The sequence below is a fragment of the Balaenoptera acutorostrata genome, chromosome 1, assembly GCF_949987535.1.
Source record: "Balaenoptera acutorostrata chromosome 1, mBalAcu1.1, whole genome shotgun sequence".
NCBI classification, from domain to species: Eukaryota; Metazoa; Chordata; class Mammalia; order Artiodactyla; family Balaenopteridae; genus Balaenoptera; species Balaenoptera acutorostrata.
Window position 1 is genome coordinate 183762549 of NC_080064.1, and position 17616 is coordinate 183780164.

Below are 17616 nucleotides of genomic sequence, written 5' to 3' on the forward strand. Positions count from 1 at the left end.
TACCAGTTTCACAAATCTGTTTATGTTTTTCTTTCTCTTTCCAAAACAAATAGTTTAGGTACCAAATTGTACCTTAAAATATAATCCCAGACATCAAAATCTGTAATTCACAAGTGTGTTTATAAGCAGTTGGCAATATGGTAAGGAAAGATGGTGAAAAGTTTTAATTTTCTTAAGATAGCTTTACTAAGGCAAATGAGATATTTTTAATCCTCCACCTCATTCTTTATACTATAAACACGTCAAATTTCATGAGCCCTTGACAAAAAAACTACACTTTTGTTATGCTTTGAATCTATAGATATCCAAAGAAACCAGAGTCATGATTTAAATTGGATCTGTTAGGACTGTGGAGGGTAAGGGTAGCTTCTAGTTTGATGTCCAAGGGAATCATTTCATGAATAAAATGTGCATTGTGCTTGAGCATCTCTTAATGACTCCCAGCCATCTTGTCCAAATAATAAGGCCATGATAGCACAAGTGATGAGCCATGGCATTCCGGAAGGGGAAAGTCAAGGTCAGAAATGAAAAGTAATGGATGAAACAGCAATACTAGACCCTCATAATCATATGGGTCACTGGCTAATGAAAGTGAAATTAGGTCCTTTGATAATACACCTTTGGTTAGCACATTTAAAATCCATATTAAGATCTCAAGGATGGCAGGGGGAGAATGTATGTGTGTATGTCCCTGAACATTTCAATCCAGATTTATTGAAAACTTTTCGAATTTCTTCGGGGTTATTTAGAACATTTTCGATTTCCCTCTGTCTAAAGAGTAATATTCTCCCAGAAGCTCAGTGAATTATTTCTCTACATAAGAAGTCCAATATGTCACTATGCATTGTTCTAAACTTTGAGGACTGAGACATATTCTGTTTTTGTGGCTTCTCCTTTCAAAGACATCATAAGACCTATGGTTTCCTCCTCAGCTATCTACTAGTTACCTTTATGAACACAAGCAAATTCCTATTTTTTAATTTTGTAAATGGAAAATATCTTTGTTAGTAATGTGAAGGTGGAGAACATCCTTGCAGATATAAAAATAAGTGAGTAGCTTTTATACACACCAGCATCTTCTTTGATTTTTAAAAATTAGAATATTATGTAAGGAGTGAGGTGTTTCAGAAACTAGGATAAATGTGTGAATTCAGGTTGAAAACGTGTGAATACAGCATTCATTGTTTTGGCTGTTGTTATTGTTGTTGTTAACAGTGCCTGTATTCATGACCCCTCCTTCAATCTCCCCCCTCTCACCATACTCGCTCAATGTGTCCTGGGAGATGCCAGCAGATAATGTGACAAGAGGAAAAGTTGTGGGGTATAACGTCAGTATGGTTTCTGAACAATCACCTCAACAATCTAGTCCGGTGGTGTTTTCACAGGTATTGTTATTTTCAACTAACGACCTTTCAGAATTGAATTATGTCTTCATATTGACATTTTCTGTATTTGCAGAATGATGACAGAATTTTCATTTATATTGGGTTGGCCAAAAAGTTTGCTCAGTTAATGAATACATTCAATAAATTTCTTGGTGAAAATGAAAAATATGTCTTATTTTTACTTAAAACCGAATGAAGTTTTTGGCCAACTCAATACAATTCTTAAAGGGGGCATTCATTTCTTAATATAATATTTATGTATACAAGGCTCTAAATACTTATATCACTCATTTTTTCCTAATATAAGGGTATATGGAAATAAAGTTGGTATAATTTTGTTTCATGAAATCTACTTTTTCCACTTAGCATATATCCTTAAATATCTTGCAAGAAGCTGACATTCAGTAGCTGTGTACTATCATATTATCTGGGTACACAATAATGATTCAACCAATCCACAATCAATTGGTATGTCTATTGTATTAATTCTCTTGGAAATCTAAATGACATTGATAAGAACATCTTATATGTACATTTTGCAGACTTCTATTTCCTAAGAATAAATTCTGAGGGATGCAGTTTATCACAGCTTATAGCAAAGGTTGTGAACATGTTCAAGGTTTGGGATATGTAGTGACATATTTCCTTCTAGTGGGTTATATCCAGCCAGCAGTAATGAGAATAATGATCATAGGTAACGGTTACTGAGGCTTTACTGTGTACATAGACTAACTCATTTGATATGTATAATAATCCTGGAGGATGAGAGGCTCTTGTTACCCTCAAGTTTATGGTGTGACCAGTGTCCTTTCTATCAGCATAAGAGTGACCAATGACAGAGACTGGCTGACGTCAACTGGACAAGTCATTCTGCATACTTGGCTGTTTAGCATCTCTTCTGAGGAAGATGCTCTTTGGAGGACATTAACAGGACATGAAAAGATCTTCACACTTACTTGATGCCCTGTCCCATGGGCCTATCCACATTCTTCTTCCCTAGACATCCTAGTTCCTGATTTTCTAGTCTTTTTTCTTTTATGGCCATGTTCAATACAACCAAACCACAGCCATATAATTCAGGAACCCTTCCCTTTCCACACAGAATAAATGACCAGGTGCACTACCTAAAGTTTTGCCCATTGAAAGGATTTCTTTTTATTGCTGGGTTTTAGGACCATCCCTGAATGGAGATATAGAGCAGCCAGCACCCATTTTTGACTTCATTAACCACATACTAAGACAACCCATCTGCAAACCAAACCACATTTTTCTCCTCTCACAAGTCTTAAGGGTCCTCCAAGGAGTCATAGGTAGGAGCTGAGATCGAGCCAGCAGTGTCAGAATGGTGGATGACATGTGGGTTTGGATTACCAGCTTGCACAGCATATTATGCGTTCTGGCTGTTACTTGTTTTATAATACTCTATTCCAAGAAACTAAGATAAGAAAAAAAAACCCCATAGTTTATACAACACATCCCAGAAATCAACTTGTTTTTATCCCACTTTTACCAATTACTTGCCATATCCCACATCTCTGTGCTTCAGGTTTTATTCATGTGTAAAATGGGAAAACAATTTCTGCTTATCTATACAGTTTTTGTGGAGCTTAAAGAGCTTGACAAATATTAGATATTGTTTTGATTAGTGATTATTATTAATGGGATACGGCTACATTACATTTTATAAAATATTATTCAATGGGGCAGGAAAATATTTTTTTATATTGACAAAATTTATGTATATAAATCTTTTGTTTGTTTAAAAGTCTTTGTGGCTGAATTAAAAGAAGGATATAGATATGTCACTTTATTCTCTCTCTTATACCCTCTCCTGCAAATATTCATCTACCTAATCGTATATTCAAGAAAGTGAAATCACAAGTGGCAAAGTCAAAATTTTTTATGTTCTCAACAATTAAATTTGTATCCACACTGACCTGAGCATGTCTTGTTATAATCTTGGTAAATAAATAGCCAAAATTTCTGGGGAAAGCCTACTGTAAAAATAACTGTTAAACGATCTTTACCTAAGAATGTAGTAGAAGACATATATAGAAGTGGTGCTATTATCATTGTAGTATTTTAAACTCCTACAAAGTTCTTCTCACCTCTTTTAAGATTAATCCCACAAAAAACTTTCAATTAGATACATCCTTTAAGACTTGTTAAGATGAGTCTATGTACATGATAAAGACACAGTTTATCTGAGTGATGATTTTACATGCCCCAAGCTCTAGGGTAAGTGTCTCTTAAAAATCACGTAATTTATAACAACTATATGTAGAGAAGAAGTAAAATTTCATCAAAATTAGTATTAGTTTACATTTTCTCTTTATTATATTTCATTTTGTGTTCTTTAAAAAATTTTTTTTTAAATAGATCTTTATTGGAGTATAATTGCTTCACAATACTGTGTTCGTTTCTGTTGCACAACAAAGCGAATCAGCCATGTGCATACACGTCCCCATATCCCCTCCCTCTTTTTTTTCTTTTTTTAACATTTTTTTGGAGTATAATTGCTTTATGATGGTGTGTTAGTTTCTGCTTTATAACAAAGTGAATCAGTTATACATATACATATATCCCCATATCTCCTCCCTCTTGCGTCTGCCTCCCTCCCACCCTCCCTATCCCACCCTTCTAGCTGGTCACAAAGCACAGAGCTAATCTCCCTGTGCTATGTGACTGCTTCCCACTAGCTATCTATTTTACATTTGGTAGTGTATATATGTCCATATATACACTACCACTCTCTCACTTTGTCCCAGCTTACCCTTCCCCCTCCCCGTGTCCCCAAGTCCATTCTCTAGTAGGTCTGCATCTTTATTCCTGTCTTGCCCCTAGGTTCTTCATGACCATTTTTTTTTAGATTCCATATATATGTGTTAGCATACAGTATTTGTTTTTCTCTTTCTGACTTACTTCACTCTGTATGACAGACTCTAGGTCCATCCACCTCACTACAAATAACTCAATTTTGTTTCTTTTTATGGCTGAGTAATATTCCACTGTATATATGTGCCACATCTTCTTTATTCATTCACCTGTTGATGGACACTTAGGTTGCTTCCATGTCCTGGCTATTGTAAATAGAGCTGCAGTGAACATTGTGGTACATGACTCTTTTTGAATTATTGTTTTCTCAGGGTATATGCCCAGTCGTGGGATTGCTGGGTCATATGGTAGTTCTATTTTTAGTTTTTTAAGGAACCTCCATACTGTTCTTCCATCCCTCTTGATGTGTTCTTGAGACAAAGAATAATTTGTTTAAAAATGGTTCAATTTTTTAAATTAAATGAGAAATACCTTAATGTATTTTATCTTAAAAACAATTTTATTTTCTAAAAAACTACATTAAATCCCATCAAGATTGTGCTAAATAAGATAAATCTTATAGCAATATTAAGTAAGATTTACTCATTTCAAAGTTTTATTTTTCTTAGAAAATTTTAAATCACATTGCACGAAAGAAAACAGTTTATATCTTCAAAACCTAAGTAGCCATTTTAAAATTGGAAAAAGGATTAATAATTTAGTGTTTGATGCTTTTCTGATTTCTAAATGTAATTGCAAGAAAATGGTACTAATGTTTTAAATTATTCCTGGATATTTTGAATCTCCAAAGTCACCTTTATTTCTGAAAAATGTTGTGTAAGCAACATAATTTATTTTCCAAACACACTGCTTTCTAGAACTACTCAGTTTATGAAATTTTAAAGTCAGTACCCAGGCACATATTCCAAATGAATTTTATTGTACTCCTAAAGGGAAAACAAAATCTAGAAATTGACTCCAAATGTTATTAATCTTTACCCGTAGTATTTATATTTATGGAAGATTATTTGATATGAATGTATATCAATATCCCTTAGAAAAATAGCTTTGTACTCATGCTTGCTGTCAGACTATCCATTTTAATGACTTTTTTTTCCTGAATATAATCACCAGTGGTCTTTGTATCTACAGACTAAGCAAATTTACATGGTTGCTTTTGATCAATTCTAGTTATAATGACAGGACAAGCTCTCAGTGTTTATTGTTTAATTACTTGTTTATGGACCATAGAGTCTCCTTTGCTCAAATCTGCTATTTTCATTTGAAAATGTGTGATAAAGACAGTATTTCAAAAAAAAATGTAACTGTTTGATCAATCTTCTTATGCTCAGTTGTGCAAGAAAGATGATTGAGAATTGACTTCATGTGGGTGCTCAGTAATCTTTCCTTTTTTTCCCTTTTTCTTCCTGTGGCTTTTTTTTTTTTTTTTAAAGCAAATGATGGGATTGATTTAACGTAGTGACATCTTTCTGTACCAGCTCCATCAGCTAGCATGTGGGCATTACTGCACTGGGTTCATTTTGGCCAAGCCCCGTGGTTTTATTTGGACTTTTTCACGATAACAATGACAGTGTCACCATTCTTTATCTGTACCATCAGTGACACGAACTGCACCACCATGCTGCTTTATGAGGCAATAACTCGGTTTCCTCATTTATCCACTCAGGAACTGGATTATTACCTCATAAAGCAGTGTGATTGTACAATTATCAATTAAATCCTAGCTTGTTGAGGCCCTTCAAAAAGAATCCCTTTTCCTAATCGTGGTTGGCAAAAATTCCCTCTGTCAGAATTCCTGGAACTTTGCTTGTCAAGCTAATGTTTTTCACACTGATTATTATCTGACTTCTTTTTTTGTTTGTTTGTTTCACAGGTGTTGTACACTGCTAAATCCCAAGAACTGTCTTATATTGTAAAAGGACTACAACCTTATAGGATATACAACTTTACTATTTCTCTCTGCAATTCAGTTGGTTGTATAACCAGTGCTTCGCGAGCAGGACGGACTTTAGCAGCAGGTAAGCAAGTTCTAAAGGACATGAAAGATATATTGTGTATTTATAAACAAAACACCTACAAATCTCAATACCTTCTCTAGTTTGGACTTAATATTTGTCTTTTCTGCTTTCTCCTTCTCCCTCACTAACCCTGATTGCTACTGACCATGACATAGTTGAACAGAAAAAGAAACTTAAGAGCCCTGAACATTCCTGAGTTGCAGCTGTGTCATCATAAGAAACATAATTAGATGCCAAGTGATTACAGGGCTCCCACCACCCTAAGTCCTAAAAGTGTCCCAACAATTGTTTGAAGTGTTTAGCAGGCTTCTTGTGAGGACTCAGAATACTGCTTCTCTCAGTCTTAACTTTTTTTGTGTGGGATTGGGTCTATCCCCTCCTGCCCCACGGAGCTAACAGCAGACATCCAGAAATTACTGGGTTGCCCTGGTATCATATTTTGCCTTTATTGGATAAGCAGTAGTGTGCTTATTAATCTGTTTATTATGAATATGAAACTCCTAAGTACATAAAATTGAAATAACAACTTGTTATCAAGTATAATCTTACCAGGAAATAGTTTGTATAATTTTTTGCTTGCTTCGCTTACGACAAATTAGGTTCACACAAACTTGATTACATGTATTATTAACACCTATATAACCCAATTACTTACCATTTAGGATATTTTCAAATCAGTTTTTCTGTCAGCATCCAACAAGGCTTAGATTCCTGGTGCTCTTTAAGGAAATGTCCAGATGTGAGGAGGTTAAGAGACTCCTAGGCGAATGACAGATAGCATGCAAACATGTTTAGCTATGAAAATACTCCTTAGACCTTCTTCCTTACTGTCTTCATATACAATTCCATAGTTTTTGTCTTGTTTTATTTTGTTTTCGTTCTGGAAAAACTTGTTTGGCTCAAATTATCTCGTATCAATATACAACAAACTTCAAATATAACAAGTAATTTTGTTTCTTCAAATTGTCCACCAATGATGGGGACTTCCCTGGCGGTCCAGTGGTTAAGACTCTGTGCTCCCAATGCAAGGGGCATGGGTTCAATCCCTGGTTGGGGAACTAAGATCCCCACTTGCTGCATGGCAGGGCCAAAAAAAAAAAATTTTTTTTTTTTTTTCAATAATGAGAATGACTCCAAAGTTCCAAGAAATTATGTTTTATTATCTGTGACTCAACTCTTCGTGTTTTAACATATTTAACCTATATGTACAAGTATTTATGGAGTACCTACCTTGAACAAAAAACACCATTCTCCTATAAGAATATTTATTTATTTTTATATACTATGTTATTAGAGAGTTACAGAGTGTGGATAACAGAGGAAGACTCCCTGTCTCTTTTAGAAAAAATGACATAATTTGGGACTAGAGGATAAAAACTAAAAGAGGAATCTGTCCTGGGGGCTGGAGAAAGTGAAAACAGAAACCACACAAACCAAAGATTGGCCTGAGATCTAGGGGAGGATAAAGGGACTCCGATTATGTGACCGAGCAGAACTGAAATCACAGCTTCTCAGGGTTGTAAAGCATTTCAAGGTCATCTAGGGTGACTATCTAGCCAATATTAATATATCCTATGCAATATTCCTTCCATGGGTTTGTCTGACCTGTATTTGATCCTTTAGTGGTAGGGGAACTACACCTCTCTGGCAAATCATACCATGTTTAGAGACCTCTTTGAAAACGCAATTTCAAAGGTGATACTAATCCAAAATACCTTCCTCTGGCTTCTATTGAACATTCTCCTTCCACTCCCTTGGGGGCCGTCCTCACTCTAATTCATCTTCCTCATGACATCACTTCCAATAACATCTTCAGTAACAATACCGCCAGCCAAGTCTTCTGTCCTCCAGGCTGTGTACCGAGGGACCTCCCAGCTGCACCTCACATGCCCTAGTTTCTAGCACTGTTAGGACAGGCTCTCTCCTTTAGATAGGATCTACTCTGTTTCTTCATAGACACAAACTAAAAGAACTGAACAGAGACATGCTGGTCCCCAGACACTAGACAGATCCTGGAAGTGGAAAGAGAAAAGCAGGGAAAATGTCTATAGAATGGCATCTTCCCTGCTTAATGGACCAATGATCACGTCTGTGTGAATAGCATCCTCACTGGTTGCAGTAGGAGTTCCTGTGACGTGGAACTCACTGCGCCCCAGTGCTATGTGCTCTTCTTCTAGTCACTGGTGAGGAGGCTTAAGGCCACTCCATCCACTGGAAGTTGAGTGGAGCAGAGCTCATCTAGGCCCTCTGAGTCCTCTCCCTGCCTCTTTATCCCTGAAAAACAGAACTTGGAAACCTCTCATAGTCTCCGAAAGCCATGAGATGTGCAAGTTAATTGACTTTTTCAAATAAGAGTTTATTTGTGTGTTTTAGGGGAAAATGATAAGCCAGAATGCCGCAACTTGAATTTGGGCTCTGCCGTCTACTAGCTTTGTGACCTTGAGTAAATTATATGACCTCTGTGCCTTAGTTTTCCAAATTATAAATAAGGATAACCTATTACATAGGGCTCTCCCGAGGAGTAAATACACGTTAAGTATTTAAAGCAGTGCCCAGCACAGAGTAAATCCTCCAAAAAAAATTGTTATTTTTATCAAGATTTCTATCATAACTGTTTTGTAATACTTTTATCAGTCACAATGTAAATGTTATAGAATGTCTAATCGAATGTTATCGAAGTCATGCAATTTATTTTACAACTTTGTTTCCGTAACAGTATTATAACATAAGTATAACAATGGAGAGTCCTAAAACTAAGGATTGAATGGCAAACGTAAACTGTAGGGGGCGCTAACATTGAAAAGCATCATTTTTCAGTTCTGTAAGGAGCGTGTTGTTCAGAATTATGACATGCATTTCAGGATTTTGATCAAAAGCTACACATTTCAAATTTGTTGTTTACAATATAGAGTTAATAATGTGTCATAACCATATTGTTGCTGTTTTGCTGTGAATGCTCAATTCAGTAAGCGTCTATTAAGGTTACTATTTAAAGCACTGGGTGGAGGGGATTCTAATAGAATCCATTCAAAGATACCTTAATGGTGTCTGCATTAAGGTACTGACATATAACAGGTAGGATTAACACCTTGGGGGAAAGGATAAAAGAAAGCTATGGGAACGGAGAATATGGGATAGATAACTTTGATTTAGGAGACTGGGAAATTAGCTCAGGTTAAATGGCATTTGAAATGGACTATAAAGAATTGGTAAAGATTTTTGCAGCTATTATACCATGTGTCGCTGTTTGAGGGGCTGTTCCGTACTGACGTGATGAAAGCTGAGGTTTATAAAGATGTCTCTGTCCGTATAGTGTAGAATAAAGTGTGAAAATAGAGACTGGTAGACATTCCAAGGGGGCCATGAGAAAGTAAAGCAGATAAATAGAAGGAAAGATTAAAAGAAAGGAATAGAGTAGATCAAGGAGAGGAAATCCACAGGTTAAGAAGAGGGAGGAATTGAAGATGACAGTAAATATCCTAGGCAGTGGTGATGCCACTAAATATAATGCAAAACACGAAGAAAGAACATATGGGAGAAATAAAACCATGAGTTTCAGTTTGATTTTCTGATGGAAACACATCCATGACGATTATAACCAGCCAACAGCAGAAAATGCAAATCTGGAGCTTAAGAAGGATGCGGGTTTTATAATCACCTGCGTATAGAAGGAGCCGAAACTATGGATGAAAATGTATTAGTGAAGGCAGAGAAAATACAAAATAAAAGTTTACATCTCAGTGAATGCTCACATTTTGGGAGGAAGAGGAAAGGAGAAATAAAGGGAACAGAGACGTGGTCAGAGTTAGAAAAAGAACCTAGAAAAAGCAGTATCCAAAAAATCAAGGGGAGAGAGAATTCTAGAAGGAGGATGTTGTCAGTAGGGTCACATGCTGTAGGGGAAGTAGGAAAAATGTAAACCGCAAGGAACGTGGGGTCACTGATGACTCTCTGGGCAGCACTCTGATTAACATGGTTAGAGCAGAAGCTGGAAGGTAAAAAATTAAACAGTTGCAGGAGAAGATGGGATAGTAAATTTTAAATGTGTAGTTTTTTGTCCTTTGCCAAAATGTTCCTTCTACTCAATTACCATTAAAAAAAAAATACATTAACTTTGTTCACATGTGAAATCCTTTCTTTTCTGAAGGAAAAATTATTTTAGCTCTCTTCTGCTAAAATGTTTATTCCTTTATCCCTTAATTTATTTTGTCAGAACTCTCTGACTCTTCATCTGACAAGCAGGGAATAAAGTCACTTACATGACAAAGGTATAAAAAAATAATTTTTACTTGCCACTTGATTTATTATAAAATATACCATTTTCAGGGGTGTTTGGATCAGGGAGAATGGACTTGTTTTTATTAGAATACAAAGAAAACCCCAGCAATTACAGATCCAATATCCTTCTTGCCTCCTTCGTTTTTAATAGGTGAATAAGGTTTTTTTTCTAAAATTTTCCTAGGATCAAACCTCTGTGCGTAACTGATAGATATTAAGTCGTAGAAATAAACAGTGAGAAGGTCAATCCTTTTGAATGGTCAACAGGTTTGTTGACCATTGTAGGAAAGGAATGAAAGTTAAGTTGTAGCTATGATTCTTCCTGCTCTGTTTATTCTAGTAATAAAGTTACAATTTGGAGGGTATATATTACTCCAGTGAATTCTAATGGATTTGTGAGAAATTTAACTCAAGTCTAAATGTAGTTTACGTGAGTGAGGTGTCAGGAATCAGAAGAAGCCAGCGACCATTTAAAAATTTTGAAGAAGAACACCCAAAATTTGAAGTAGTAGTCAGCCTTTTTGAAGCACTGAATCACTTAAACATGTTGTTTTTCCTTAAATCTCAGTCACAGAAATCAAAAAGATACTTGTAAAGATGTATCTGCTTCATTAAAAAGCTCGAGAATTATAATTTGCTCTCTTTTAAGTATTTTTTCAGTTAGATATTATTAGAATTACACATTTCATCCAGAATATTTATTGCTTTACTCCTTTACTTTTGGTGCCCATGACAAAGTCTGAGAGCTGATGTGAGAGAGGTATTCTCCCAGGAGCACCTGCATCTCCATTGCAAAATCTTGAGGAAACTGTCATGGGTGGCTTTGGAGTTGCCTCTGGGTGTATAAGGGTCATGAACTGATGGGCTGGGCACCCTTCTTGTACTTTTCTTGAAGATTACCCTTTTCATCTAATAACTTTGTACATTTCCACCCTTTGTGAATTCAGTACAAATTAAACCTTCCTTCAGAGAAATTCCTTTTGGAGATCCATTCCTGGAGGAATAATGTCCTATTTCCTTTACCTATCATAAATTGACCTCTACACTACAAGCTAAGAAGTGCCCATCTCCCATTAAGCAAGTAATTAGTGGTGCATTAAGATTTTTGTCTGAATCCAAAGTAGAAGGTATGGGCTGTTTGCGGCTGGGTTGAAAACACACATTGTTTTGTATGCAGGTACCTAAGTCCTTTCATTGTGAATAGGACCCAGAGTGATTAAACAAGCACTCTTAATATGTTAATTTATAATTTTAATTATAACAATCTTGTATATATGGTCATTAGTGAATACTAATATAAATATTTTTCTATCTTTTTATTCATAATGCATAAACCAATCATCCAGTTACTTCTCTGAGGTTGCCTGTTTTTGTTTCATAATACAATCTTTGTTCTTAGTTATGAATGCATTTTGTTCGTTCCTGTCTTGAATAATCCCTCATTAAGCTAGTCACTTTCTGCTCCATGCTAAAAAGGAAAAATTATCATGCAAATGTGGCATGCCATATTAAAAAGCACATTACCAACCACTTTTGTTGCTGTCCTTCAATTAGTTTCCCTTCTTTGAATTTAATTCCATTTGTTGTTAAACTACCGACTTGATGTATGGACTCATGAATCTCAGGCTGCTGCCAGGAAAGTGGGGAAAAAAAAAAATCAAAGCCTCTTGGAAGAGCTGCAGAGGCGAGCTGAAATGAATTTGCTTCACCTTTGACAGGAACACTTGAGCAGCAGCGAAATCCTCTGCGGATTCAACTTGGCTAATTATCCAATTATTTATTTCAAGAATAAAGGCACTGTTTTACAATTAGAGCAGTGTAAGTCAATCTGAGAAATTTGGTAATGACAGATGACTTAAGTCACTTCTAAGATAAACAGTATCTGTGCACACTTGTCTCACCCAGTCTTTTCAGGCAGCAGTTCTCACGTCTTAGCATCAGGGAAATCCTGAGTACGTGGAAGGGTTGGTTTTGTTTGTTTTGCTCTTTCGACAACAGAAATTATTTTGCCCTTCTAACCACCGTGTCAAATTTCCGTGGCTCTCAGGCAATGTTGAAGTTGTATTTCTCTTGATTAAAAGCTTTTGGTTCAAAGCAATACTTTTTAATTGCCTAATGATATAAGTCAGTTCTTAGGAAAGAACCGCACATTTAGGAGTTCATTTGCAATATAACTGAAAAATTCATTGCATGGCAGTAAAACAATTTACTGTTAATTACAAGGAGAAGAATTTGCTGTAGCATGCTCACAGATTGCCATGAATCATGCAGCACTCCTAGAGATTTATAACAGATGTGTAAGTGGGATGAATTAGCAGGGTTTAATAACAGAGACACAAATCATGCAGACTTCAAGGAGCTTTAATTGATATACTAGAATGTGACGGGCATGAATCACTCAGCCATTCAACAGCACAGTAACATATGGTCAGCTCAATATGCTGCATCTGAAATCGGTTGGTGAGTCGTTGGTTGTCCCATATGGTGGAAGCAATATATTTTTCATGATTCAAAAAAAATACATCCTTGTTTTTAAAGAAATATGATGGCAAAGCATGTTTGTTATTGAACTTGAATGCCAAACTGGGGTTTTTTATAATGATTTTGACATGGCAGCTTCCCCAAATATAGAGCGGCTACTACTTGTAATACCAGATCGTTGGATACGTTATGAGAACCAGATTGGTGCTTGTTGGCAGGCTTGATCCACAGCAAAGCCTACAGAAGAGCTCAGCTGACGAGAGCTGCAATTGTTAGGGAAATCCTTCAGACTCCGATAAAACAAACCAGATGAAAAGGATGATGCCAGTTTCATAGAAGTTCAGGAATGCCCAGATTTACAAAGAGAATAGAGTGAATTGAATGAGAGACCCTTACTTAGCAGGGTAGGAAAGTGCCTGTGATAGCACCATGACCCCAATTGTAACAATTGGACACAACATTTTAAAAATCAACCTCTTAATTAAAGGTTCAGTCCTTCAGGAACATTCTAAAAGAAATCATGGCGGACCAGTGCCTCAGTGGTAGCACCAATCCCATGTTATTCCTGAAGGATTATTTCAGCGTAGGAAAACAGGTAATCCTGGTGCAGACCAATACCTGGTAGCACGCAACATCTTTGTATGGAAACTGGGATCTGGCAGCTTTCGACAAAGCTTTTGTAGCATTAGTAAACCTGACAGACTTGAAAAAGGAATATTGCAGCCTTAGAACTGTGGCTGCCAGAATTTAATGTCAACAATTAAAATTTATTTTGATCCTTACCTACTGTTTATTACTGTTTGTATACACAACAGACCTTACTAATACAGAGATGCACTATTAGATGGAATTACCATCTGTTCAGAGTGAAATGCTGGCATCTGTCTTAGATGCTAAAACTAAAATGATATTATTTCTAACAAAACAAAATTAACTGCTTTTTACTCACCCACTTTAATGTTGAATGTGTGATGCACCCAAGGTAAAGGCTTGTTGATACACTATGTAATGACCTCTGTTGCCAGGTCTGTATTTAGATATGTGACTTTCACGGGGCCTCTGTTGACCTTTATGGCATGGCAGAAATGGCATGCAGAAATCACACTTTTTAAAGCACCATTTTAGTTTTCCGATGTATTAACTACAGTAAGGCATTAAAACAACACAATTAAAATGTGTAAGAATTGAACTAGAAAGACTATTGTGTGCAAAATATTTTGATAGATGTGCCCTAAGTAAATGCAAGGGGAAAAAATTAAATAGACAAAAATTCATCTGAACAGAGTTGCCATACACCCACAGCTTTAGGAAAAAATAAACTCTTATCTTCTCTGTTGGACTATTTCTAATTTTCTCCTACACTGACATATAGGAAAGATTTATATTCAGCATCCCCTCCTTTATTTTAAGCCTAAGTATCCTATGAAAAAAGATCTCTAACTTGTAGAAGTTAGAGAATTTGGAGTATCAAGGACAATGGTAGTTTCCATACTGATGTTGGATCCATGATGCTACTTTCTGAGAAGCCCGACTTCAGTTCTATATATCACAAAATAATAAATTCTGTCACACCAACGTTTAATGCACGTACACAGTGCATTAACTGTAACTGTAGTACATTTATTTGTGCTAGAGGAGACTTGAAAATGATTAAAAAATCAATACTTTTCTGTCAGAGAAGCAAGTGTTACCATGCATTTAAGTAGTTAATTGCATAAGCCCCATAAAAGCTTCAAGTTTGGGTAGCAAGGATGCCATAATTACAGTCCAAGCAACTACCTTTTATTGACGGGGGACTTTAGGGAACAGTATGTGTTATCATCGCTGCTGCCGTGTGTACAGTTCAGAAATCATGGATCCTCTCACTTTTTATGTGTTGGATGTGAGGTGCGTGCAAATTATTGATGATCACCTGCAGGACAGCTGGTTAAGGTAGTGTTTATTCATCAAGGAGGTGATTCCCCTTAAATTCTCTAAAAGCACTGCTTTCTGGCCTTGTTTATATCATAGAACACACAGAAAAATCATAACATGTATCTGCCGCGCTGAGGTAAAGAACAAGATGGCTCAGAGCTGTGGGAGATAAGCTGGCTGGCTTCCTGGAGGGCTGAGGGGATCTATGTATCCAGCACCCCTTCTTGGTTTACTGTGGAGAGGAGCTGCTTGAAAATGTTCAACCAGAATTTTGAAACTGGAAGAGACCCTAGGCATAATCGGGTCTGTCGTGCTCTTCAATAAATGAGGTATTACCCAGCAATTCTACCCCTGGGTACATATCTGGAAAAAATGAAAACACTAATTTGAAAAGATCCATTCACCCCAGTGTTCATAGTATCATTATTACAGTTGCCAAGATATGGAAGCAACCTAAGTGCCCATCAGCAGATGAATGGGTAAAGAAGATGTGGTATATATATACACAGTGGAATATTACTCAGCCATAAAAAAGAATGAAATTTGGCCATTTGCAACAACATGGATAGACTTGGAAGGTATTTCCTAAGTGAAATAAGACAGACAGTATGATAACACTTGTATGTGGAATCTAAAAAATGCAACAAACTAGTGAATGTAACAACAAAGAAGAAGCAGCCTCACAGCTATAGAGAACAAACTAGTGGTTACCAGTGGGGAGAGGGAAGGGGGGAGGGGCAATATAGGGGTAAGGGATTAAGAGGTACAAACTATTATGTATAAAATAAGCTACAAGGGTATATTGTACAGCACGGGGAATATAGCCAATATCTTATAGTAACCGTAACTGGAGCATAACCTCTAAAAATGGTGAATCACTCTATTGTACACCTGTAATTTATATAATATTGTACACCAACTATACATCAATAAAAACTTTTTTTCCAAAAAATAAATGAATGAATGAGACACTGGAGAACAGAGAGGCCGAATAATGGATTAGCCAATGTTCTATAAGTAGGGTCCTAAAGAAGCAGTCTAGAGCCTAAGTTTTCTCCTTTCCAGATCAGTTCCACTATATATCTTCTCTCTTGAAGGGGACTAGTAAACAAAGAAGAAAATGGGAAAATTGATGTTGTTCTTTCCTCAGTCAGAGAATAGACAGTCAACAAGGGAGCACTGAGAAGTCTCTGAGAGTCTGAGGGGAGAATTCTCTCCTCTTCTGGACCCTGAATGGAGAGCACTTGCCAACTGGGAAATCATGGCTACGTGATCAACCCAGACTTTATGTTTGAGTCCTAGTTCCAGGGCCCTTTCACAGGTGTTTGGACCTAGCAGCATTTGGCAAATCGCATTTCCTGTGACAGTTTGCATCTCTGGGAGAAAGTCAGGATCATTTTCCACTGACAAGATGCCTGAGGATGTCTCATATTAGTCTTTCCCCCTTCACACCCCTGAAATGAGGAAGCGCTGCTTGTTCCTAGGTTGCCATCTTCCTAATAGTTGATGATGCTTTACGATATTGACACAGCCATACAGTCTTCACAGACAACAAACTCTTCCTTGAAAACACAGATTTGATTTTAAAGACCTGTCAGCAAGCACTTCTGCTCATTTAGTCTTCAGTTCTCATCCTGAGATGGTCAAACTCCACACTACGTAAATTTTGCAAGTGTAAATTTATGCATTATGATATGCTATTAATCAGATTACAAAGTAATAAATGCTGCATAAAGAAGAATGTATATTACAGAGTGTTTTATAAAAGAATGCTTGTAAATAGAAGAGAGAGACTAGAAATTGGATGACAGAGCTAATGCAAAAAAATACAAGAGCACCGTAATTTTATTCCAAGTAGAAGCAGACTCTGTATGTTGTTAGTCTTTGAAATGATGGATATTGAAGATCCATTTTATATTTTATGCTTATAAGAGGATTTTCTAAGTAAACACAGATAGATTCTGAATGTGGATGAGTTGAATCATTTTATAATATGTAATTCGAAAGATGCTTTATTGGCTAGTAATAATAGTGCCTTGTATTTGTATAGAAATTTGCTTTGTAAAACCAAACTCAATTATATTGTTTTTAAAAGCAGTTATTTTCAAAGTGTCCCACTGAAAATTTATCCTCATGTTGGATGGGAAAACTGAGGCATATAGGTTTGAAGTGATTTTTGTAAAATCATACAGAATTGGATAAAAAGTGAAAATTATCTCTCTAGAAGTCGGCAGAGACTTTCGCATTATTCCATATTGTCTCTTAATTTACTGTTTTGTGATGAACACATTTATACCTATAATCCCTTCACTTTGATGATCTGAGCCATAATCTTTAATTCACCTGTCTCTTAGTGAGTCTGTGTTTGTGTGTATGTGTTTAATAGTTCAGGAGTATCTGTTTTTCTTATCATTATTCTACTTGTGAATGTATGTGAGACCAGTCTCATTTAATTGATTGAAAATTCCCCTCTGGTCTTAGGGGAACTCTGAAGATAATGACTGAGTAGGTACTCACCCTTTCAAGTGGGCTGGGTTGACTCGCAAGTGAAACTGTAACAGACCAGCTGAGAGTTGTTTGTTTTTTTTTTTAAGCGAGTGAATAAAATACACACGCACAAAGACACACACATATATATACTCTAGTTCCACTCATTCTCTGTGGTTGACTTCCTGAGAATAGTGTAATTGCTCAGCGGAGCAATT

At 36.3% G+C, this 17616-nt stretch overlaps 1 protein-coding gene across 1 annotated transcript in view; it reads left to right on the top strand.

Moving 5' to 3' along the window:
* USH2A (usherin) overlaps positions 1 to 17616 on the top strand; it is an 800956-nt gene that overhangs the window by 221385 nt on the left and 561955 nt on the right. The window contains exons 18-19 of the mRNA XM_057531465.1: positions 1216 to 1385; positions 6094 to 6238. Coding sequence (XP_057387448.1) covers positions 1216 to 1385; positions 6094 to 6238 — 315 coding nt within the window. The remainder of the gene's footprint in view (positions 1 to 1215; positions 1386 to 6093; positions 6239 to 17616) is intronic.